The sequence below is a fragment of the Hyperolius riggenbachi genome, chromosome 1 (assembly GCF_040937935.1).
Source record: "Hyperolius riggenbachi isolate aHypRig1 chromosome 1, aHypRig1.pri, whole genome shotgun sequence".
Classification (NCBI taxonomy): domain Eukaryota; kingdom Metazoa; phylum Chordata; class Amphibia; order Anura; family Hyperoliidae; genus Hyperolius; species Hyperolius riggenbachi.
Window position 1 is genome coordinate 456,404,221 of NC_090646.1, and position 27,026 is coordinate 456,431,246.

Genomic DNA, 27,026 nt, shown 5'->3' on the forward strand with positions numbered 1-27,026 from the left:
ATGCTCTATATTCGTACACAGACACAAAAGAGAGGTGACATGGCATGCTCAATCAGCCTGATTGGCTGAAGCCTCTGTCACTCACCTCTCTGCTCTCTGATTGGCTGCCTGGTCTCACCTTCACTGTGGTGGTCGCAGCCACTGTTAGGGTGCAGGGAGGGGGGCCAGAGGCTATCTCCTGTCACTGTCCTCAGCCCCTCTCCTCCAGTGGCATGTCCGCCCCCTTTCCGCATGCCTGCCCCATCTGCCGCCCCTCTCATTCCCCCTCTTCCCCGCATTGAACATTGGGGAAGGATAAAGGCGGTGCACACAGACTCACCTAATAATGGTTCCAGGCGCTGCAGTTCCCTTCTATACTCTCTGCACTACCGCCGGCGGTAGATGGGAATAGATGGGAACCGCAGCGCTTGGATCTATTAGTAGGTGAGTCTGTGCCTGCTGCATTTATCCTCAGTGCTCAGAATCAGTGCGGGGAGGGGATTCTTTGATTCTGGAAAATCAATGGCATCCAAAACGTGGACAATGCAATACATCTGCTATGTAGTATTTATCTACTTACATATGTTGTTGTTGTTTTTTTTGGGGTGGGGCATATTATGTTGCTCTTTAATAAAACCAAAATATATTTATATCCGTTTCACCAAGATTTTCATTTTTTTTTTTTGCATCAAATAGCAGCTTTTGATCCTTGTAATAGTTCAGTGGTCCTCAAACTAAGGCCCGCGGGCCGGATGTGGCCCCCTGAGGCTTTTTTACCGTCCCCCCCACACACAAAGTGTATTACTTATAGATGCAGTCAGCTACATCTTTAAATATAGAATAGAATAGCAGTGCTGGCAACACCCATCCACATGGAAGCCAGAAAGCAGTAATTTGCTGGTTTCCAATCAAATTCCACATCAGGTGACACTGCTGTTGTCACCTGGGTATGCTATACTGTCTGGCCTGCAAAGACCTCAACATTATTTTATGTATACTCCGGCCCCCCCAGCAGTCTGAAGTATGTTGACCCGGCTCTCGACCCAAAATGTTTGGGGACCCCTGTAATAGTTACTATAGTCTGTTTTTTTTTTTTTACAGAATAGTGTGTTACCCACAACAATTATGCTCGGTATGTCCGCTGATTGTGTAAACAACAATGCTTGTATCAATTTCTGACCTATGTAGACAAAGATCTTTGGGTGGTTATTAAATGTGTATAATATATGAGTAGGGAAATGTATCCCTTCGATAATATAGCTTTATATTAGTTATAATCAGTTTATAAATAGTTTAGCATAACAAATTCTAAACAAAACACCATCACTATATATGGTGATAAACAAAAAGAAAACAAAACCTTTATTGACGTTAAGCTTTTCATTTGTTTTAGGTTAAAATATGCATCTCCATGAAAAAAATGGTTACTGCTGAATTCTGCGGATGGATTGGATCTGGAAGGTCTGTGCATGGGATCCCCACTCCCTCCAGTGCTTGTACTCTCCTGAATGACGGTCACACTCCAAGATGTACTGGAAGCCACGGTAACCAGGATACTGATAGCACACCCAGCTGTCGGGGACGGGAAAAAGCATATGTAAATAAAAGCCCTAGAACAAGCTACTGATTAAAGTCTATGGGCCATATGCAATTCTCTTTTTCACCTGAGTTTTCACCTAGGAGATAATTTTTAATTTTCGATTTTAAATAACTTTCCAGCACTTTTCAACTATAAAAGTACCAAAAAGTAGGTGAAAAAGTACTAACAAAATTATTTTGAGTATTTTCTTGGTTTCTGGTGGCTTAAAATGCATTTTATTGACAAGTTTAAAAATATCACCAAGGAGAAAACTCAGGTGAAAAAGTGAATTGCATATGGCCCTATGTGTGTAATATAACAAATCAGTGCTTAAAATAGTTTTGATGTAAACTTGAGCAATTATAAAGTAAATAATGGTAAAGTACATAAGCACAGGTTGCCTTCAATTAAAGGTGCATGCCAAAACAGTTTGTTTATGTTTCTCTAAACCTCAGAACTGTAGTCTTCTAGAAATATCTCAATGTCTCTAAAGGAGAACCCTGTATAGAGTCTCCGACCAAACCATGGTTCTCTAGGGGATTCTCTACTTCTAGAATCCGATCCATAAGATCACTCCTTAAAAATATAATATGCAAAGTAGAACTCTTGTTATGCCTGTCAAGCCTCCATATCAGTCCCTTTAATGACTTCTAAAGCATCCTCATCAGTGCCTTTGATGTGATGGATGGCTTTTCCAACAGGGAAGATTGGAAGTTCAGATCATCTTAAATTGACCGTAGATTAGTCGACTTGGTGGCTGATCAATCATTCGATAATTATCAAATGTAAGCCCCAGGACTTTACGCCATTCGGCGTTAGGCAAGTGGTTAAAACCTGTTTATAAAATGATGGAAAATGCTGTTTTTTTTATGGTATTCAAGCAGTCCTTCATCACCTATTGTGATTGCCCTAAAGTGAGAATCCAAAGCTTCCTTCACTTGCCTCACATTTGAAGTGGTGAATGGCCATTTACATGAACAAATATGAGGCTCGATCTAACTTCAGTCGCAGCTGCAGATAGACAACATCCTATTCTCCACTCTACTCTACTTAAAGGAATACTATCGATACCCAAGTGTTCTAAAATGACAGTGTGCAAATAATGTCTAAGTAGCTGTGTAAACATTTTCCTACTTTTCATGTTAAATATCAGAGGCAAAAACTGTAATTTATTGAGGGTAGGATTTAGCTATATTGGGACAAATCAGTTGCAGAAGGGGTGTCCGCTTCAATGCACAGCCAGAGTTGCATATCAGACTACAGAAAGCAAATATCAAACATATCAAACTCTGAAAGCAAAAACAGTATGAACAGTTGTGACAATTAGTTACATGTCCTCTGCTCTCTTCAGACACTTCAGTCAGAAACACAGGACACAGAAGCTGCAGAGCTTTCTCTCTGTCACACACAGAGTTACACATAGAGTTAACTGATCAAGTGTGAGGGGAAATTCCCCTCTCCTCATGGCTCAGTCAGCGGTCAGTTTTGGCGTCAGTAAAGTTTGAAAGTATTTTGCTAACAGTAAACAAAGAAGTTGCTACTAAAATGTATACACCAGTACTTAGCAGAACTTCCCAAACAATTCCTGTGTCAATTGAAAAAAATATGTGAATCGATAGTATTCCTTTAAGCCAATAATGTTCTTAAACATGGCAAACTCTATTTGGCGATCTACAGAATGGTGATTATGCTTACTGGGCCACTTCAAAAATATGGGGATTGTCACTTATTGCCATAAGGCCTCATTTTCCACTAAGATGCATCTTTTACATCATTATGCAAGTAAAACACATGAGATCTGTCAATCCGTGTTAATAAATGAGCTGGTTCAAACCAAATGCGTATTATCATGTGCTGAAAAAAAAACAGTCTGCTGCTATTTTCTGGACACCATGTGCATTTTTATTATTAATGTTGATGCTAAAAACATGCATGTTTTTATGATACGATGGCACATGATCGCATGGAAAATAGAATACCTGTTAATACCCTGTAAGTGTAAACAAGACATTAATTATTGGCAATAGCGTTGATCACCAAAAACAGGCTAGCACTTATACAACTGATGAACATTTCCGTTGAGCATCACTTCTATAAGCACTGGTTTAATTGGCTGATCTCCAGACAAGTCCCATTATTTTTCATTAAAAAAAAATGTCACTATTTTGGTGATCAGCTGATCGCTGCTATTATTTTGTAATAAGCCTCATACTGTTTACTGTATCCACTGATATGCCGTTTTTTTTGCCAAATACTTTGTTTAAAATATATGAGTTTGCTTCAGGTTTGCTTTGAAGGTGAAAGTTAGAAGGTTCCAATAGATTAAGTTGAAGCAAACACAATGTAATAATTACCCTCATCCTATGCGTCAATTCTTTACAAATCTGTAGCTGTAGAAGACCTTCAGACTGCTGCAATCTGTTCTGCAACCTCCCTGGATGTAATAGATATTCCAATAGACTGATGCTGAGCATTATGGAGGTCATTGACACTGCTGGTCTGCAGGCTGGGTGCACACAGTATAAACCTTGACCCAGTCCTCTGACTAGGTTGTTCCGATGTTTCTTTGTTTGAAGCAAACAAGGTTTTCTGTTGTTTCAACTGTTTTTGACAGAACTCCTCTGTCATTTGTCACCCACAGTCTTGGCTGTGTTTCAGCCGATACAGCCAAGCGGAAGAGAAAGAAGCAAAGAACTTTTTCAGTGGCACCTTTAAAACACATTTTGAAGGGGAAGTAAAGTGTTTTCTTAGCATATTCATGAAGTGCTTCAGTTTGAACTAAACCAGCAAAAATAGTTGTAATGATACATTTTGTAACAGACTAGGGGATGTACACACTAAACTGTTGTATAAGCAGAATTATGTGCGCAAGTCTAACTCATGAATGATGAGTAATGCATATGTAATGTATTGCATTCTGCTCATTCATCGTGCAGTAAGACGATATGAATGCTATTCTGCTTACCACAGTTTTGTGGATGCACCCCCAGAACTGTTAGGGAATGGACTTGACTAGGATATAATATTATTTTATAATACATCTAGATCAGAGGGAATAGCACTCAATTGTTTAACGTGAACCCGAGGTGAAAAAAACTGATGAGATAAACAATTGGATCTGTGTTCCTGCTACTAAAATGATTTTTTTTTTATATCTCATGGTTTTATTTTATATTTAAACATTTATAAAGTAGATTTAAATTTGTATTGTCTCTGCTCAATTGCAGTCTATTAAAGGAAACCTGAAGTGGGAGGTATATCAAGGCTGTCATATTCATTTATTTTTAGTCAATATCCATTGCCTAGCAGCCCTGCTGGTCTATTTGGCTGCAGTGGTGTCTGAATCACATTTGAAACAAGCATGCAGCTAATCTTGTCAGATCTGACAATATTGTCAGAAACGCCTGATATGCTGCATGCTTGTTCAGGGTCTATGGCTAAAAGTATTAGAGGCAGAGGAGCAGCAGGAGTGCCTGGCAAATAATATTGTTTAAAAGGAAATAAATATAGCAGCCTCCATATCCCTCTCGCTTCAGTTGTCCTTTAAGTGTCCCAGAGTCAAAAACCATGAACTATTCTGCCAGAAAAACTAATTCTTATCAGAGATATTTTACTATATTTCCATCAAGGTACCAACAAGACAAAAGCTTTCTCTTCCATGCCTAAAAATTAACTCTTTCAGGTATCAAAATAAAAAAAAGATAAACGGACAGGTTATTAATATGTTCTGCACTGTACATACACATGTTTATCTCATCATGTCAAATGTTGCTGCACATAACTCCTTGTCACTGGGAGAGGATGTTTCTGGCCAGAACGGCAACTGCTCCAGTCCTCCCCCAAATGGTGAGGAAGCTGTTCTGGCCTCTGTCAGTAAGTTATGCACTCGTGTATCTTCAGCTGCAGCAATATGTACTGTGAATCACTCCTTTAAGTTTCACCAGCCACTTTTGTTTCTTTATTACTTGGACCTCTTGTGCACATTATATATGTAATTAACTAAAATCTGCTTAGTTCATCATAATGCCCTTTTAAAACACACTCAGGAAGATGTGTAGAGAGTAAATGTTTTAGTGCACATAGAGGAGAAGGGAGGAACTAGAGAGAAACTGTTGATGAGAGTTTGCAACTTTCTAGCTGTAGTGCTGGCCACAAAGAGTTGTTTATCATTACGTAGCCACAGAGGAGGTGGGCAGGATCAGCTCTGTGTTCACAGTGAAAGCTTTTCCCTCCCAGCTCCTGACTCCCTTATGTGGATGTTTATGGAATAGGGCGAGAGGTTTAGCAAGCAACAGACTGCTGCTGCGTTTAACCAAGCAGCATATAACATTCACACAGAAATGGCCATATAATCAAAAAGTATACTGCGAAAATGACCTTAAAGTTTTGGAAACACACAGCTTACAAAATGAATTCCTAATAACACCATATAGTGTGTAATTTAACTGTACAAGTTTAACTTTAAGTTGGATGTGCTCACAGGCTTTGAAAAAAAAATCTTATAAGATATCAGAACTGTTATAACAATGGTGCATTCTTTGCAGCTAGTTCTTTCGTTCCAGGAAAGTGTGATACATTGTGGTATCTTCAAGCATGGTAGTACAATACCCTACTGCTACGTATTTGCATAAGAAGGAATGTTTGTGTCCGGTTATAGTCTTTTGAATTGAGGTAATTAAAGCGGTATCGTCACCATAAAAATCAAATTTCAACAGCAACTGGTCTGAGTGTATTAAGTGATAAAGATGCTAATCCTGCATTCAAAACTTTCAGAACTTTTTCTGCTGTTATGATTTGGAGTTATCACATACTTAAGGAACACTGGACCTTTAGTAGTCGTGTCAAAGAATTGCATGCTGGGGGTTCTTTTTATCTATAATCTATTCATCCTCTTCCCTTTATTTCCCTGCCAGCTTCTTATCTGAAACCTAATCCCCTACTCACTTGTGTTTACAAGCAAGGCTGAGGCGACTCAGCGATTGGAGGAGACAAGAAAAAAAGTAAAGGGCAGAAATGACATCACGAGTTAGCCTTAACTGTGGGCAAAAGACATGGTACCCACCAGGAACAGAATTCTCGTAATTTACTATATAACATTCACTGAAATCAAAACGTGGACAGTATAATACATGTGTTATGTAAGTAGATCAAGTATTTATCTACTTATATATGTGTTTTTTCCCCCTGCATAGTATGGCTGATCCTACTGCTTTAAACAACTACAGGCCAAAACTGTGCATAGGTGAGCAGAGTTATGGATGCTGTTGCTACGGTGCTTTCAGATACACATTTGGTTTGTAAGATTAAAATTCTGGTCGTGTAATACGTAAGAGATCTAGAATTCTCACTGGTAACATTGGTACACCAAGCAGTTCCTTAAAGTGCCTTATCATATAGGAATAATACATTTTCTAAAAATATAGATATTTAAAGCCACAGCTCAGGGACCTTTTTCTTTTTTTGTTAGCCATAAGTTTTACAGGTATATTACATTTTAAAGACAATATATATATATTTAAAATCCCAGCCCAGGGACCTTTTTCTGAAGGCATTTATTAACTATAAGTTTTACAGCAATAATTTAAGAATTTAAGAATTATATAAATGTTATGTTCCAGATCAGGGACCTTTCTCTGAACGCTTTTATTCCCCATAAGTTTTATATTTATAATGCATAATACATTTTATTAAAAATATTTTAGCTTTAAAATACCTGATGTAGCAGTTCATTACTGCTTATCTCCTCACTACGGATTTCCAGGTTTCCCCCTCCCCCTGCCCCTCATGTCATTGTAATGGTGCCCATACACGGTACAATTTCTTCATTTTTTTTATTAGATAATTTTGTTTGATTATGTCGTTAGATCGAATATTATAACAATTTTTCCAACATGTGCAATCTGATTTGCATCTTAAAAAAATATACATTTTTGACTTTCATTCGATTCGATCATTTTGGTCGAATTAAGGGGAAAATCTTACTTGATATTTTTACTTGTCAAAATGCCATTTAAACTACCAACCAGTGAGAAAATGCTTAAAATAATTTTGATAGTACATTTTCACCTAATTATGGGTACTTTATAGATTGTGAAATGCTGAAAAGTTATTTTAAAGAGAAGTGGAAAATTGTCTTCCAGAAGATAACTGAGGAGAAAAAGTTAATTGCATATAGGTCCTTATTTATTAACTCACAATTTAGCTCTATGTATTTTATTTAACTCATGATTTATCTCTCCTTTTCTATATAATAGTCATGATTTCTCTCTCCTTTTCTGTTTATCTCATGAACTAGCTCCTCTTATAGTTCAGGTAAAAAGTAAAAAGGTGAGATAATTCAGGAGAAAATATTACATAACACCATTCTGTCTTAAAGCGGTATAAAACCCTGACATAATATTCAATAAAAAACTGTTTTCCTACTTTTTATATGCCATACCATATCATATCATATTTGCATTTGTGCATAAGGATTATTATTCATTTAGAAATTACAAGTTCCCAAAAGTTCAGTTTTTTGCTTTGAGAGCTGCCTTTGCATTTTATTCATAACTGGTTTTATTCATGTTGTATTGAAAGCAGAATTGCTTTCAGTGTCTCTCTGTGTCCAGGAGCTTCTGCACAGTCAGAGAATGTGTCACATTCCTCACTTGATACAATTAAGTAAACACAAGATAACATTATCTCCACTTCGGATGCATCCTGATTTCTCTGCACTGAACTTTCAAGCTCTGTGTTTAACTAATTGAATGCTGTTCTAGTAAAAAAAAATGGTGGTAGTATATAATATGCTGTAAATAGTTTTTTAGAGCAAAGAAGAAATGCTGGGTTTCATTCCGCTTTAAGGTGCCCAATAATTATGCAATCTTGATTGTCCAATCTTACCATTTCTCTATAAGATAATTTCCTAAAGTATCCATTTAAACATTTAAAGTGCAGAATATTCACTCAGTTTACCATTTTACAACATAGATTTGGTGAGATTGTTTCAATGATGGACACTTTAAGGAGAGTAAAGATAAGTGTGAACCCTAATGGACACTTTAAGGCAGGGTTCACACTTATTATTGCGAGTAACTGAATGGTTTTTCACATGATTTTTCAAGTTAAAACTTCTTCTTCACTTCATTCTTATAAAAATTTTCGATTGTTTTTTACTGAAACCAATGAAAGTTAATGGGAATTTGCATGTGATGTGTGTATTTATGCTGCAAGACATACATTTTTTTTTTGTGCATGTGAAAATACACACGCTATTTGTCAAATTTTAGCAGAATTGCGATTCCCCATCTACTCACATTCACAATTCACGTGCAAATTTTAATAAGTGTGAACCCTGCTTAATCTGCATTAGTTGTTTGTAACCAATCAAGTTTCATTTTCCATAATAAAATTGACAGATTGTTTCTGATTGGCTACTTGCTGGTTACTATATTGTGCACAGTATTTGTGACCTGACTATCATCACTGATAATGACATCTATACTTACGCGCCAGACTGGACACGGAAAGAGCCAACTTCATTGTTACACCAGCCCATGGCCTGCAGGGAGGGATAGTCATCACTCAGCTCTCCTTTTCTTCCCAGGAAGTTTTCCCTCTCAAAGATGGTCAGCTTACAGTCCCGATGGTTCTATGTGAATAATTCAAATTGTTTTCTGACATTAGGACAGCATTTAGAGAATGTAGCTAACACATAAAAAATTAAGAATGATAAGATATCTATGCCATTGTGGTTATGTGACCTTTCAGTTTAGTCTCACTACAATTTTCTCTGTACTGGTTCCGAGTTTACAATATAAGCCATGAAGTTAGAGGCAACAATATGGAAACGTGCAGTACAGTTACAGAAAAAGCCGAGTAGAAGCTGTTACCTTTACCCCCAGTTTAGAATGCCAAGCCTGCTGTTAGATTTAAATTAGAAAAAGAGTTATGCTGGACATACATTGGTCGATTATAGGACGATGGATTGACCAATCGATTCTTAGAATCGATTTAAAATAAATGAATCGATCAAACATGAATCGATCTAAATAAGCACTCTGATGAATCAGATCGAGTAACAGTCGATCGAATACATGGGCAGCACGGTGGTTTAGTGGTTAGCACTCTCGCCTTGCAGCGCTGGTTCCCTGGTTCGCATCCCAGCCAGGTCAACATCTGCAAGGAGTGTTCTCCCTGTGTCTGCATGGGTTTCCTCCAGGCACTCCAGTTTCCTCCCACGTCCCAAAAACATACAGATAAGTTAATTGGCTTCCCCCTAAAATTGGCCCAAGACTATGATACATGCACTACACGATACATAGATAGACATGTGACTATGGTAGGGACTATATTGTGAGCCCCTCTCAGGGACAGTTAGTGACAAGACAATATGCTCTTTACAGCACTGCGTAATATGTCAGCGCTATATAAATACTAAAATAATGAAAAACTTTTGATTCTTGATCCATCTATTGAAATAACCTGACATACTCGATCAATTAATTAAAAAAATTTGATCGAATGTTGTCTGATAAGAATCTATTCATTTATCAGTTATAATAATCGATCAAAGTAAACACAAATTTAAATATATATATATATACACACACACTCGCATATATTATGTATTTTAGGTTGTAGAGACTTTTATTAACTTTTTCCTGACCAAAATCCATTCCAAAACAGCATCCCCTGCTATTTGCTGGCAATAACTGCTGCCATCACCTAGAGTATAAAAGCCCAAACTGTTGGCTATCAAATGGATAATAAATCCACAATATGGCATCACATTCGCAGTCTTTTTTAATGAATGCCATGACTCAGATTTTTACTGATCCCAGGTCAGTGCAGCTGTAAGGAGTTGTAAATCCGTCCTCTTGTGTTACAGCTTTGTTAAAGGAGAACATTTTTTTTGGCTTTTTATATTTTAATATATTTTTAAACATTTTCAAGGGTTTTCATGAGCATGCGCTAGTCATGGAAAAAAATGGACAGCTGTTGAAAATATTTTTGAATAAGTGCTGCTTTCAAGGCTCACCTTCTAGGAGCTTTGTAATTCTCTTTTTTTCTATTAACACCTCCTTGGCGGTTATCCCGAACTGAGTTCGGGGTAAGCCGCTGCAGATGATTTCTCAGGCCCTGGTGGGCCAATTTGCGGGGTTTTTTTTGTTACACGCAGCTAGCACTTTGCTAGCTGCATGCAGTACCTGATCGCCGCCACTCACCGCCGACCCGCCTCTACCCGCCGCTAAAGAGGGCCCCCCCGCAGACCCATTGCGCAGCCTGGCCAATCACCGCCAGGCTGCGCTATGGGGTGGATCGGACGTCGATGACGTCATCCTGATCGACACCATGGCGACAAGGGAAGCCCTACAGTAAATCCTGTTCAGAACGTGATTTCCTGGTGGGTATGATCGCCGGCGGCGATCGGAAGGGTGGGAAGGAAGGAGCAGGCAGGGGGGAATCATGTAGCTGGTGCTAGGCTAGCTATACATGAAAAAAAAATAGGCAAAAAAAATACACCCGCAGCCGTGCAGCCGCAAATCAATTGACCGCCAGGGAGGTTAAAATGTTCATTACTGATGAGGAAATGATTTTCCACTCCGCTATGATAAGCTAGTACCACAGCTGTTTAGGCACTTCCTCTGTTTGGATGCAAGTTTCCAGTCTGGCAATGGTAAAGGGAAAGAACCGTTCGAGAAGTTGGGCTCAGCAGACCTATGAGGACTGATTCAAACTAGCAGTTTAAAGACTACACCTACCACATGGTACAGCCACCCAGCCGCTGTAGACATCCTGCTCACTAGGTTACTGTACATGCAACCAAATGGTGGTATCCAATGCATGTGGTTGAAGACAACAGTTGAGGAGCGAATATAAACTGCACAATTCACAACCACTATATGTAATATTTGATGGGTAAATGCCGACTGCCTTAATTGGGTTCCATTTTTAAAGCACTATGGGGTTGAGTCATAAAAGTGTGCTGCTACAGCAGCACAAGATAAAAAGAACCGCGCACATGCTATGCACGGTTGTGCTGCGTAGCGTGCATCGCTAAGTTACGTACGCCGTTTACTAAGTTATGCACGCTCCTTTAACTGTCACACACTGTGAAGTAGCGCGACTGCGATTGTAATGAAGTTCAAGCCTTGGTTAAAGGTCCTCTTAAGTGTTTCATATGCTTAATTGCATCTAGTGTAGAGGTATACATGATTTAAACGCATACTATATTGCTCAATCGCACAATTCACATGCATATTCAAGCATCATATCTAGCACTGGACTGTCCTGACAAGCAGTGACAGGCTACTATAGCAATACGCACATCCCCTCCCTTACCCAATTGCTTTTTTTTATTCCCGAGCTCAAGCACTTCAATTTCCCATGTTTATGTGCCTTCTGTACCTTTGCTTTGGCTAATAGATTTCTTTGTCTTCAATTACTTATAGCTATTACTAGCCACATTTTGTTCGAGCATCATCATGTTTCTTGTTTTTATTGCTTGTTTTTTGTGCTTACTATACCGTCTTATTGTATCTCTAATTGTGGGTGCTCCCTGACAGTTTTGATATAATTACAAAATTTACACTGACATCTTCCTCTTTTTTTTTCCCTTTTCTAAAATGTCTGTAAATCTGATTCTGAATTTAGCACACTCATATTTTTGGTTTCCCAGCCGTATGTTATTTGCAGCTCATGCACTGCTGAATTAGATGTTTATCTGTAACACTGTATTAATTGGGAACTTTGATCTTTATGGTATGTATATTCCTAAATGCCAGCGTTGCAGGGTGGGGAATTTATGTATCCGACTTTCATTTTCTGATTTTTTGTACAGTATGTTATTTGGCTGCTGTTATCAGCAGGACTTGATGGGTCAATTAATTTTGTACATTACAGAATGTTCTTTTTAAAACCATAAACACATCTGAAAGCTTTGTTTGTATGTTCTCCCATGTCTGTGTGGGTTTCCTCCAGTCACTAAGGTTTCTTCCCATAACCCAAAAACATACATATAAGTTAGTTAATTTTCTCCTAAATTGGTCCCTAGACTACAATACATACCCTACACAATATAGACATATGACTTTCGTAGGAATTAGATTGTGAGCCCCGCTGAGGGATCGTTAAGTGACAATGTACTCTGTACAGCGCTGCGGAAGTTGTCAGCACTATATAATAGTAGTAAAAAGAGTGAAGTGCATTGGTAAGCATTGTCTGTTACTGGAAGGTACAGGAAATATCACATTATGTTAAGGTTTGCTTTCATGTAGTCTTCCAGTTTGTACACATGCCTTTTTTAATTTGCAATGAACATTAAACTGCTTTGCCCCTCAAACTGTTAGTTGATGTCATTGATGACAAATAAGACTTCTGCAAAGCATTTTAGAATGTTGACACTAATAAAAAAAAATGCCTATTTCCTATCATGAAGTAAAAAGTTCTTAAAATATTGAGGGCTGATAGAGGCAATGCTGAAAGCCTCATATATTAGATAATCAAGGTAAATGATGTTTAGATAGGAATCTAACATCATGGACTATTTATATCAGACTAATAAAACAAGAAAATGAATATTAGTTACATGGATATGTAGCCATCAAGATGAATGTAAAAGTGTCCTGAATAATATACCAGACGAGCTAATCATAAGGATCAGCAATTTCTAAGTTGGGCTGTTTGACGGAACCATTTATATTTTCACCAGTCTGCAACAAATAACATGTTTCTGGAGATAATGGAGCAAAGAGATAACATTTAGAGTTAAGAAAGTGAATTTGTTTTCCATAAAAGCAAATGATAGGCCTATTGACAGTTTCTTACAAAAGGTATTGGTTACTGTGAGCAAAAACATTTTATGTCACTTTCTCTATTTTTAACTGGCTAGCTAAGGGGATATGGGCATTTAAGTGTTAACTTAATAAATGTTTTAAATAGCTGATACCTATAGGTTGTTACTGTAAAGCTGCATTAACCATACGCTGTTCTGTCATGTGTAAAGGAAAACAATTATCAGAGGCCCCCTGAGGACTGCTATGGAATGTGTACTTACAGCACAAGCAATTGGTCGGAAGGAGGTCATTCTCTCGACATGGTAAGCGTTGCTGCCGCTCCAAGCCTCCCAGCGGGGGTACTCTCCTCTCTCCAGCACAAACTGCTGCCCTTGGAATCCTAAGTGCTCATAGCCAACCCAGCTGTGGGAATACAAGGCACACTGCAGTTACAGTGCATGTTTCAAAGCTGCCTTTCCTGCCACCAAAGGTGTAAGGTCTACTTGTCAATTTTTTTCTACCTCTCATTAGAAACACTACAATAACTTGGTAAGAGCTTATCATTTATATGTTTCTGTGGTACACTGAAAAACATGACCCACAAAGGTTATTAAATTAAAGGGAATACTCTACCATGAAATACTTTCAAATATGTGTAAACTATTTTGCATTCTAAAATTGTTCTGACCTGAGTATTTGAATTTAACAAGGCAATGTATGGTGCTTTATATATATATATATATATATATATATATATATATATATATATATATATATATATATATACAGTATATATGTATATATATATATACAGTATATGACTTTCTCCTATGTTGCTGGCATTTACAGTAAGTAGGAGAAATCTGACATTACCGTTTTGGGCTAGTCCATCTCTCCATGGGGGATTCTCAGCATGGCCGTTATTCTTTATAAAGACATTCCCTGAAAAAGATTTATACAAAGATGCTGGCCAGCCTCCCTGCTCACTGTACACTTTTCTGGCAGTTGGACGGAGCAACTGCCATTCACTAAGTGCATTTTGAAAATAAAGAAATCCCTGTAATCCCCCATAAGGAGATGGGCTAGTCCAAAACCTGTCGGTTCTGTCAGATTTCTACTACCTACTGTAAGTGACAGCAACATAGGAGAAAAGTAATTTATGGCTCATTTTACTCGAAACGTACTTCTTAATTGTATATGTTTACATATATTTTACATTTTAAGACTTTCGCAACAGAGGTCCTTTAAGGACCCTGGTAATTGAAATCTACGCCCTGTTTTGATGGTTACCTGGCTACCAGGGCGTAGATTTCAGCGCGCATCCGCCGTTTCTGTCGCTCCTGCCAATCTCGCCACTGTCTCCCTGCTGTGTCTCGCCGCAGCTCACTTGCCCTGCCTGTCTCTATGACGGCAAAGCCCTGTGAGCCGGTCAGGAGACGATTTCATTGGCTCTTGGCCGTGTCTATCAATGTAAGCAACTCCCATAGGCTTACATTGATAGACACGGTCAGGAGCCAATGAAAGCGGCTCCTGATCGGCTCACATGACTCTGCCATCATAGAGACGGCAGAGTGGGGGTCCTGAGGATCCCAGCGTGCATGGCGGTTGCGGCGGGTATATGCAGCGATTCGTCGGTATTCTGTTGTTATTGTACCAGCGGTCCTTGGTCCGTAAGGGGGCAGAGACCGCTGGTACTAAAGTGGTTAAACAGTACCAGTTGCCTGGCAGTCCTGAGGGAGTAGGGTCTAAATCACACACATGAAAAAAGTATGCAGCTAATCCAGTCAGACTTCAGTTAGAAACAACTGATCTGCTGCATGCTTGTTCAGGGTCTATGGCTTAAAGAGAAACTCCGACCAAGAATTGAACTTCAGTAGCTGATACCCCCTTTTACATGAGGAATCTATTCCTTTTCACAAACAGACCATCAGGGGGTGCTGTATGACTGATATTCTGGTGAAACCCCTCCCACAAGAAACTCTGAGGACCGTGGTACTCCTGGCAGTTTCCTGTCTGTGAACCTTGTTGCATTGTGGGAAATAGCTGTTTACAGCTGTTTCCAACTGCCAAAAAAGCATGCAGCAGCTACATCACCTGCCAACAGTAAAAATGTCACCATGTATTAAATGTCAGAATGTAAATCAGGGATTAAAAATATTTTATAATTGGCAAACACTGACTAAATCATTTATACAAAAATTATTGTAAAAATGAAGCACTTTTTTATTACATTATTTTCACTGGAGTTCCTCTTTAAGATATTATAGGCAGAGGGTCAGCAAGACAGTCAGGCAACGTGCATTATTTGAATAAACATGTTATTTAAATAAACATTTCAACCTTCATATCCCTCTCACCTCAGGTTCCCTTTAAAGAAATAGATACATTCTTGCTCAAATAAAGGGAAGCCTTTGGATGGTCCAGAGGATTTCCTATCCATCTTGGAGCCCACCACTGCTGTGCAGCATCCTCCCAAACATATGACAAGAGCTTGCTGGAATATGTTCTCATGGCTGCGCTCCCCATCATGTATAAGTGCAGCCACACTGCGTCTGGGTAAGTATGATCACGCCTGCACAATAAACCGAAGCCACTCACAAATGTACAGCTTTGGCTTACTGCGCAGGTGTGCATGTACAGTACGGCCACGGTTGTAAGCGATGGGGAGAATGCCCCCATTGTCCCAGCCAGCAGTGGTCAGGTTTAGGAGGACACATAAAGCTTCTAGACCATCCAGAGGCTTCCCTCTATGTGGGTGAGTAAGTAACTTTTTTGTTTTTTGACACAGGTTCGCTTTAAAAATGTACTTCATATATAAGTACTCTAGATGGTATTTTGCAATATAATGTTATTAAAATGCATTAAAGTTCATGCATATCAATTCATACCCAGCTATTTAAAATTGCAGAGAAGCTCAGATAATGTTTTTCCCATCATGAAACTCATACTTCTTTGGCTTTGCTATACTCTCTATAGTTCAGACTGCCCAGTTATTCCCCACTTCCTTCCTAAATAATTAGCATATATAGACCTGGAGTAATAAGAAAACTCCAATCCATGCTTCAGACATTTTGCTGTCTACAATCCTCTGAAGTGACTGTGTTTAATTCAGCAAATAAAATCAAGGTAATCATAAATAATTATTGCAAAATCCTCATAAAGCATAGGTCTGAACTGTGAGAATGGGGGGAAGGGGGGGGGGGGGGTAAGTATTAAAATTAGTTTTAATACATGTGGAATTTATCTTTAAACATTTTTTGTTGTTGTTTTTTGTCAGCAAAGTGTAATGCTGGGAATACACCATACAATTTTCTGTTAGATTTACCTGCCAGATAGATAAAGTTCAACATGTTGAAAATGTATCTATCTTACCATCTATCTGCCGAGCAATTAGGCATTGTTCTACTCAGCAGGAGAACAGAAGACAATGCACCAGAGATAATGACCATTCTCTACAGAAAATAATCTAATTATGCATTCTAACAGAAAATCTAACAGAAGACTCTAACAGAAAATTGTATGGTGTATTCCCAGCATAAGATATTACAAACGAATTTGTAAAAATATTCAGCGATCCACCTACTGGTCTAACTGGTAAGCTTTGCAAGTGCAAAAAGAAACTAGACAAGTAAAATAAAGGCCTAGGCCAGTCTTTCTGAACCTTTTTACCCTGGAGGAACCCTGCAAATAACTTTTGGATCTCAAGGAACCCCTGCAAACAATGTTTTGATCTCGAGGAACCCCTGCATTTATTTTGCAGGCGGCATAGTCTTTAGAAGTAGGTGAGGCTGTTTATGCTGTTTAGTGCTTATTTTTACAGTACCCTTTATTATAATTTGTTCTATTATATTTCCCCCATGATGGGGGGAAATGGTAAGGAACCCCTGCACACTACTCAAGGAACCCTGGTTGAGAAAGACTGGCTTAGGCTCTAGCGAGAACAATCAGATTTAGTTATCTATTGCTAAGGTCAGGGTACACTAAACTTATCTTTTGAGTTATAATTTCTGAGGAATGACTTAATTGCAGTTATCACTAGCATTAAAGGCTAGACTTAGTTTGATGCACCCAAATACATTCTCCCAAAACTAAATTTTAGAATAGTGCATTTTAAAAGTAATCTCACTATGCAATGTGAAAGCAAAATCACTAACATGAAGAAACCACATCCCATATGCAATTCACCTTTTCTCCTGAGTTTTCTCCTAGATGATATTTTCACAACTTGTCATAAAATGCCTTTTAAGCCACCAACAAACAAGACAATACTCAAAAATAATTTGATCATACTTTTTCACCAACTTTTGGGTTCTTTTTAAGTTGTAAAATGCTGGAAAATTAGTTTAAAGAGAAGATGAAATTTATCTCCTAGGAGATAACTCAGGTGAAAAGGTTAATTGCTTATGGGCCCTTTAGAATAATTTTGACAGTACTTTTTCACCTACTTTTTGGTACTTTCTAATTTGCAGAAAGATAATTTAAATAGAAGATGAATAATTATCTCCTATGAGAAAACATAGAAGAAAAGTGAATTGAATAAGGCCCCACTTTTGATATCAATTTCATTCAGTCTGTGGCCCGTATGCAATTCACTTTTTCTCCTAAGTTCTCTCCTAGGTGATATTTTAACTCTTCAATACAATGCTTTTCAAATCACTAGCAATCAAAAAAAAAATACTCCAAATAATTTTGATAGTACTTTTTTCACCTACTTTTTGGTATTCTTTCCATTGCAAAGTGTTGAAAAGTTATTTTAAATCAAACATGAAAATTATCACCTAGGAAAAAACTCAGGAGAAAAAAGTTAAATGCATATGACCCAGTGGCAATTTACTTTTTCTCCTAGGTGATCATTTTTCATCTACTCTTCAAAATAACTTTTCAGCATTTCACAATTTAAAAAAATTCTAAAGGTAGTAGAAAAACTATTATAAAATTATTTTGTGTATTTTCTAGCTTGCTGGGGGTTTAAAATGCATTTTATTGACAAGGTGTGAAAATATCAACTCGGAGAAAACTACGGAGAAAAAGTGAATTGAATATGGGCCAGTGTATTTAAATTTAGGGAACATGGGCCATATGAAATTCACTTTTTCTCCTGAGTTTTCTCCTAGGAGATAATTTTTCATCTTGTATTTAAAATATTTTTTAAGCACTTTGGAAATGAAAAAGTACCACAAATTAGTTGAAAAGGTACAAAAAAAAATTATTCTGAGTATTTTCTAACTTGCTGGTGGCTTAACCTCCCTAGCGCTCTGGACGAGCCAGGCTCATCCAGAGACGCCGGAGGTCACCGCTCAGGCCCCACTGGGCCGATTTGAATAATTTTTAAAAAAAAAACGCAGCAAGCACTTTGCTTGCTGCGTGCCTCACCCGATCGCTGCCGCCCGCTGCCGATCCGCCGCGAGACCCCATGCGCTGCCTGGCCAACCATGCGCTGCCTGGCCGACAGGGAAGCCCTCCTGGAAATCCCGTTCTGAATGGGATTTCTGGACGGGTGATTGCGCCGGCGGGGATCGGAGGGGTGGGAGGGACGTTGCAGGGAGGGGGAAATAGCTACATGATAAATTTAAAAAAAAATGTGCTTCTCCATGAGTTTTTCTAAGCATTGCCATCCCTACACATAGCTAATGACATTTCTATGGTAGCTGAGTTTTGGTGCCAAAATTTACCAAGCCAAATAAACTGCTATATGTAACCTTTAATAGATAATCTGAAATGACATGTTTAGTTTTCCATACTTACGCTCCACTCTCTATTTTAAATGAGCGGACAGTTTCAAATCCAGATTCCATGATGTTATAACACTCAGATGTAAACTCGTGTCTGCGGCCCTGGAAGCATTCTTCATCCCAGACAATAATCTGAAATGGAAGCAGTTAGAAGTCACCTGATGATGCAAGGGCACAAGTGACAGACAGGCACAGAGCATGATGAGGGCAGTGAGAAAGGTATATAAGATTTCCCCAATGATGCTGTGAATGACAGAAGAAAAATACCAGTGCAGGGCCGGTGATATCATGTGTACAGTATGTCTAATTAAGCTTCTTGTCATAGGGAGTCTAGAGAGTAGTTTGGGCTATCAGCTTTTTCATTTTCCTAGCGAATGCAGGACTTTTATAGAGCAGAATATAATGCTTTTTAGAGATATAAATCTTGTGCAGCCCTCAGGGAATAGATGTCTGCATGAAATAATGCTTTACAGCAGCCTGTTTATCTAGAATCGCAGTGTTGTTTGCAAAGAATTATGGGTAATGATAGCTGACCTAGTAAATTATGTATGTGGCAAGTACTTTCTGGATCATCGTGGTGCAAGTAAATATTAAAAATAAAGCACAGCTCTGTGTAATGTATTTAAAATATTCCATTAAAAATAAACAGTAGACGATAAAATAACCGATCAGGCTAGACCAGTGTGCTTAGGGAAAGTGTGAAATGTGGCATTTGCTGCTCATAGTCAGACGATAATCATGTGACCTGATCTTATATTATTAGAAAGTTAGAGGTGGTAAGCAAGCTAGCTGTAATTACCAATATTCAACTTGAAATCAATAATGTGAATACTTAACTTGCTATTACTGATAGCCTACACCATTATCATGTGTTCTGTAATCAGTGTGGTTACTGCAAGCTTTGAGGTCAAGCATCTCTTCTGGTTCATTATAGTGTATGCAGCACACAAGACATCTAGCATTTTTATGTCTGCCAGTTACAAAGCCACATAGCAATGTAATGAACCTGGTAGCTCGATTAACATCTACAGATCAGAAATAAGGTCGTTATAAAAGGTTACTCCTGCTTTTGTTAGATGAAGGCTGAGGCCGGCTTCACACTGCTAACCTGCGGTAGCAGTGCGGTATGATTGGCTGATCGCACCACAGCAGCCCAATGCCAAGAAAGTCTGAGGTGATTACTTTGGCAGTGCACAGTAATCTCCATTCTTGCTGCAGGCCAAGCAGGAAGTAAGGCTCTTTAGCGCTCACTTCCTGTGGCCGGAATTAGAACTGCGCTGAAGTGTATTAAAAAAAATAATATGCTTCCTCACATGTGTGCCAGAAACACAAATATTTTTTAAAAAGCTACATGGCCATAGATTTACATGATTTACAGTTCGCCGCATGTCGCTGCACAAGTTGCCCGACGATGCGCTGTTGCCCTAGCATTGAATCGGGCACTTCCGGCGGAACGCATCACACCACACTAGGTATGAAATGCCCTATAGACGTTCATCAGCATAGCGTTGGCCTGCTACCAAATAGGCCAACGCATGGCGCCAGTGTGAAAGGGGCCTTAAAGAGGAGCCCCATACAAAATGTAAAAAACAAGTTGTACTGATATATGTGTATTATTATTATTATTTAGTATTTATATAGCGCTGACATATTACGCAGCGCTGTACAGTATATATATATATATCTTGTCACTAACTGTCCCTCAAAGGAGCTCACAATCTAATCCCTACCATTGCCATATGTCTATATTATGTAGTGTAAGTACTGTAGTCTAGGGCCAATTTTAGGGGGAGCCAATTAACTTATCTGTATGTTTTTGGAATGTGGGAGGAAACCGGAGTGCCAGGAGGAAACCCACGCAGACACGGAGAGAACATACAAACTCTTTGCAGATAGTGCCCTGGCTGGGATTCGAACCAGGGACCCAGCGCTGCAAGGCGAGAGAGCTAACCACTTCACCACCGTGCTGCCCAGTTGTATACACTAAAATCTGGTACATACTTTCAATTTTGATTGCCCAATGATTGGCCAATTTTACCACCTCCATGTAGTAGGTAGTAAAATGGAAATCAAAATTGGATGTGTATACCAGGCTTAAAATATTCCCTTTGCATATGTGGTTTCGCTAGTATTTTTCTACTGAAAAAAAAAAATATGCCTTCAATTCCTTTGCTGCATGGCAACAGGAGTAATATCCTATCAATTATAATTGGCCAATCACTGACCATCACTGACCAATTTACCACCTCCATGTAGTATGAGAGTTTATCTCCACCATCTGGAGGTGGTAAAATTGGGGAATCATTGGCCAATCAATATTGAAGGTACCTGTATGTACCAAGCTTTAGCCTGGTACACACATTTAACTTTGACTGGCCAATCACTGACCAATTTAAGACCTCCATGTAATACGAGGGCCAACATATCTGGTGGTGCAAGAAGTGAGTATAAATATTTCCAAGAAGAACAGAGATACAATAACATACGGCATCATTTACAAATACAGAAAATGACAGGGAATAACAATAACAAATGCAAACTGATAGAAGTTGTAATCTTTCCCTGAAATCACAAAAATACATATGAAATGAGTCATGTTTCTTTGTGCACAGGTCCTCATTACAAGGGGTTATAGTGCAGGAAATAAGCTTACCTTCCAGTGGCCAGCGAATTTAGTACAGTGTTGAGTCATTTTGGCTCTGTCCTGTGGAAACAAAGAGATGATATTTACACAGTGATCATAGCGGATTTTATTTAATACTTTTACATTGATGAGAACCTATGAGTTATGAGCACATATAGTTGGATTGTATTACTGTATCCAGTTTTGATCATGTCTTTTAATAATTCCATGCTGTTTTGGCCAGGATACCAGCTAAGTAAACACCTAAACAAGACTGATTTTTGAAATAGCTCAATTAAATGGAAAATCCACCTTTTTTTTTTCTAAAAATGCAGCAATATAGGCATTACACAAGCTATTTCAAGCTATTTTGTAACCGCATGTTATTATAAATTTGCTCTCTATTTTTAGCTTGTAGTCATCCACAAATTTTCTAAACTGACGGTAAATTGAACTTGCTTTCCTTTGGTTACAGTACCTTTGAATACAGGCTGAATACAGACTGCCCAGAAATATCCACTTTGCTGCTTGAGTAACAAACCTGCACACAGTAGGACCCATTGTTAGTCCATTTCAATACCTGCACTAAAACAGTTATTAGCAGCAGACTTTGGCAAGCACATCTGCTAGAAATAATTTCAAATGGCTGTGTTTTGTAGGCTCATTAAAAAAAATATAAACAAGTTGGACTCATGTAAGTTGGACTTGTCAAGAGGAGAGGCAAACAAAAAAGATAGGGTTTTTTTTCTATGTTTAATTAGTACTGTTTGTTTTAGGATTAGTTCAGGTAGTCATCAGAATTGCATGGTTACCACACAGGAACTACAAATAGACCTTCACTTGGTAGTTGCATATGCAACCAAATGAGGTCATCAACATCAGACTTGGGTCAACATTTACAATGCATAAAGTGGCAGTACTGAAGAAATCCAACACACTTCCCTGCCAATTATTGTAAAGTAATCCAATAGGCTTTCCTGTTATTTGTTATTATGCAGGAGAACAGAGGCGCCAAAAGGATAAAAGGAAGCTAAATGAGCTTAAAAACCAAATTCTTGGTAAATAGAGGAGGTAGTGGTGGACTTACCTCCTCCAAGTAGACACACAACGACTGTAGTAAAGACAGTCAATATATTTTATTTATGAACTCCAAATAAGCAACACGTTTCGCCTGATAAAGCAGGATCAAACTTGCGAAACACGTTGCATATTTTGAGTTCATAATTAAAATATATTTACTGTCTTTACTACAGTCGTTGTGTGTCTACTTGGAGGAAGTAAGTCCACTACTACCTCCTCTATTTGCCAAGAGTTTGGTTTTTAAGCTCATTTAGCTTCCTTTTATCCTTTTGGCGCCTCTGTTCTCCTACATAATATTGAGTCCACCCTGGGTGGAGGGTTGAACCCCCTTTTTCTCATCTACAGAGAGCGACTTCTTATTGGGGTCAGGAAAATCTCCCCACCTGCCTTTACAGTGGTTGCCTAATGGTAACCCTGGTTTGTGAGTATTAATATCTACTCTATCTAGTAACCATTTACCAGTACATATTGCACTATTGTTCCTTGTTTTTATCCTGTTATTTGTTATGTTTTAGGTAACTGTCACTTATACTAATTACAAAAGATAGAGATATCTCAAGACTGACCTACAGTGAACTCACTTCCCATCCTGCTTCTATGAAACAGGCCATGAAATATCATTTTTAATGAATGATATGCTGCACCTCCAGGCTCCTTTCACTGCCAATCATCAAATGCTGATATCTGGTCACATGATCTTAGCTGAAGGGTTTTGAGAATGAGGATGTTGGCCTGACTGCTTCAATGTCAATTCTCTTAGCCTCTTCAACTGAGGTTATATAAATGGTTGCTGACATTTTGTGTGTTGAGAGCCTGAAGAGAAAGTTTGTTAAGGACAGGTAAGTATTCTGCTACAGACCGTTCATTACAACTGACCATACTCTTCCATCTATGGGATGTGACTAGTGAAGAAGGATTACCATTTTTTTAACATCTACTACATAAAATTTAAATTTGGGCCTTCTGAATTGATGTTCACTCGGTAAGCTGATTGAATATTGATATTGATTATTAAAAGTCATTTTTATCAAATCAGTGTGCAAGCATTATGTGGTACCAAAGTGTGGCTACATTAGCTTTTTGTGCACAGCTTGCAGCTGCGGTAGTGTAAATGATACCTGATCTGATCTTTGTTCAGGTCTGATATAACATATTAAGAGGCGCAAAATGGTAAATGATCAATATCAGATTGATAGCCACAATTATTTACCACATCTTCTATGTGTATGCAAGTCTAAAGGAAAGCAAGAGATTGAAATGGATCAGGTAATTTGGGGGTGGGGCTCACCAGGTGTACACTCTTGTGTAAATTATTGGTAATTGGGTGCTAAGGCAGTGAGTTGGGTGTCCGATGTAGGTGATCGGCTACTACATAGGAAATAATGGTTGCAGCCAAGCAGCCAATTGTAGATTTACGGGGTTCAACTAACAGTTATCTGATCACCGAGATTAGTGTTAGAGATTGAGGGGGTTAGTGTTAGAGACTAGAAGGCGGGATAGTGTTCGGCATTAGATGAGGGGTTACCGATAAATCGTCAGCTAATTTGTACGCACAGCTAAATGATTTACCAGGCAGATAGACCCAAAGTGACAGAGAACTGTCGATTAACGTTGTTTTCTAAGTCGTTTTATTTAATGATGATTAGTTAATCAGTCGTTCGTTTTGAACAACTTCCATCTGACGTGTGTAAGCAGTGTGTTATAATGTAAGTTATACAATACAGGCAGTCCCCTACAAATGACTTATTTCATGACAATTTCAGAGCTACAAAGTTCATGTAAAAATTATACAAAACTTTATTTACAATACAATAGAAATTATTTTACATGTTTGTGTTGTTAAATGTTATAGAAATGTATAAACTGTTCTAATACCACATTGCAAAAAAACAAAAAACCCGAGTTATCCAAAAGGTAATAATTTTCCCCATTTCATCATAACACAGGACTCAACTTACAAACAAATTAAACTTACAAACAATCTCCTGGAACAGAACCTGTTTGTAAATAGGGGACTGCCTGTACAGCATAAACAACTCAACACGACTATTGCATAGAAACAGCATAACTGCTAATTTAGTAAATAACCTAGATTAGGCAAAAAAATAAAAAATAAGTGGGGGATCGGACTGGATATTCACAGAGAAAAACAATAAGAAAAAAGGACTATGTCTAATTATCCCAAGTAAAAAACTGGCATTTGTGCGAATATGATTCTTTAATTGGGAAAATGTAGCGATAGTTTTTTTTCTTATAGTTTTCCATAATGTAAGTTATGATTTAAGTTTTGAAATGTGATACACTGCAATAGATTGAGTGTGAACTTAGCGTAAAGGCCCGTACACATTATGCAATTTATCGGATGATTTTTCGGACGACAGGCATTCATTTGAGCGACGCGCAATCTTCGTGTGTCGTCGCATGACATCGCAAATACCAGCCGCCAGGAAGATGGGATCCATCTTCCTGAGTCGCAAGGTGAGTATTCAGCTTAACCCATTCGCGTTCCGTCGTTTTCACGTGAGAAATGTTCACCTCCCATTCATTAGCCCATAACTTTATCACTACTTATCACAATGAACTGATCTATAACAGAAAATCCTTTTCTAGGCAGTGGCCATTTTACCAAGCTAATACTGACATCATATCCTCCCTGACTCTTGTTTTCCCCCCTCCCTTCTCTTGCTCATTGTGTATTCATTAGCTGCCCTCCTCCCAGAGTCTTCAGACACTCCCACTGAGGTGTATACTAGGAACTGCACTGTCTTTTTTCTAATTTTCTGCTCCAATCGCTGAGTCACCTCAGCCTTGCTTGTAATCACAAGTGAGCAGAAGTGTTTCAGATAAAAAGGTAGGCAGGGAAATAAATGGAAGAGGAGGAATATATTATAGATAAAAAGAACCCCCAGCATTCAACTGTTTGGCACTGACTACTAAAGGGACAGTGCTCCTAAAGTATGTGATAACTCCAAACCATAACAGCAGAAAAAGTTCTGAATGCAGGATTAGCATCTTTATCACTTAATACACTCAGACCGGTTGCTGTGAAATTTGATTTTTATGGTGACAATACCGCTTTAAGAAACTACTTGTGCGTGGAGATTAGCTCTAGAGGCCATCTCATTTGCAGACAACACATATAAGACAAAGACAGTCTACACATATTGACAGTAATAAAGACGTGTAGTCATAAATGCTGACTTTACAGAGATTTACAGCTTGACAGGGAATGCCTGAGCTAGCTAAGTGAGAGGTCAATCTTGTAAGGTAATAAAATAAAAGCAGACACTTTTTATGATTCCTGTGTGCTGCGGTATCACCCACTTGAAAAGTATCTATAGAATAATTAGGGATATCATAGACAGGTCTGTATTGTAAAAAGAAATGGTGGTCGAGGATGTGGGGAGGGGCCGTAATGCCTTGACCACAATATTTATTGTTACTGCTGGCATAAAGTTTTCTTTTCAATGATTTTATTCACAGGAAAAACTTGCTATAACCAGCAAAAATGTAGGAGCTTCTTATATGGCCATTCGCATTTGAGTGCTTCAATAAAATCTGACATATGTCCCAGGACTATATTTGATGAACTCAGTTTTAAATCTTATTTATTAAATATACATTTTGTGACGCCTACAGCAGCAGCCTTACTGCCCTCTTATCACTGCTGTATACTTGTTACGATCGCTTCTGCAGCGTTTACTGCTGGCTGCAGTGGTATTGCAACCCAAGCAGTTCTGATGTCATTACATGCATTTGCTTGCATAGTTTGGTTTGCACTTAACCACCCTGGCGTTCTATTAAGATCGCCAGGGTGGCTGCGGGAGGGTTTTTTTTAAATAAAAAAAAACTATTTCATGCAGCCAACTGAAAGTTGGCTGCATGAAAGCCCACTAGAGGGCGCTCCGGAGGCGCTCTTCTGATCGCCTCCGGCGGCCAAAAGTGACACGGAAGGCCGCAATGAGCGGCCTTCCGTGTTTTGTTTACTTCGTCGCCATGGCGACGAGCGGAGTGACATCATGGACGTCAGCCGGCGTCCTGACGTCAGCCGCCTCCGATCCAGCCCTTAGCGCTGGCCGGAACTATTTGTTCCGGCTGCGCAGGGCTCAGGCGGCTGGGGGGACCCTCTTTCGCCGCTACTCGCGGCGGGTCGCCGCAGAGCGGCGGCGATCAGGCAGCACACGCGGCTGGCAAAGTGCCGGCTGCGTGTGCTGCTTTTTTTTTGATGAAAATCGGCCCAGCAGGGCCTGAGCGGCAGCCTCCGGCGGTGATGG

The 27,026-nt window shown here is 38.9% G+C and overlaps 1 protein-coding gene across 1 annotated transcript in view; it reads right to left on the bottom strand.

Moving 5' to 3' along the window:
- Window positions 1–1,310: 1,310 nt before the first annotated feature.
- CRYBA4 (crystallin beta A4) overlaps window positions 1,311–27,026 on the bottom strand; it is a 37,728-nt gene continuing 12,012 nt past the window's right edge. Inside the window, exons 2-6 of the mRNA XM_068238802.1 lie at window positions 21,703–21,753; window positions 19,063–19,181; window positions 13,599–13,740; window positions 9,049–9,191; window positions 1,311–1,551 (exon numbers count right to left, since the gene is read on the bottom strand). Of these exons, the coding sequence (XP_068094903.1) occupies window positions 1,404–1,551; window positions 9,049–9,191; window positions 13,599–13,740; window positions 19,063–19,181; window positions 21,703–21,741 (591 nt within the window). The 5' untranslated portion in view covers window positions 21,742–21,753 and the 3' untranslated portion in view covers window positions 1,311–1,403. The remainder of the gene's footprint in view (window positions 1,552–9,048; window positions 9,192–13,598; window positions 13,741–19,062; window positions 19,182–21,702; window positions 21,754–27,026) is intronic.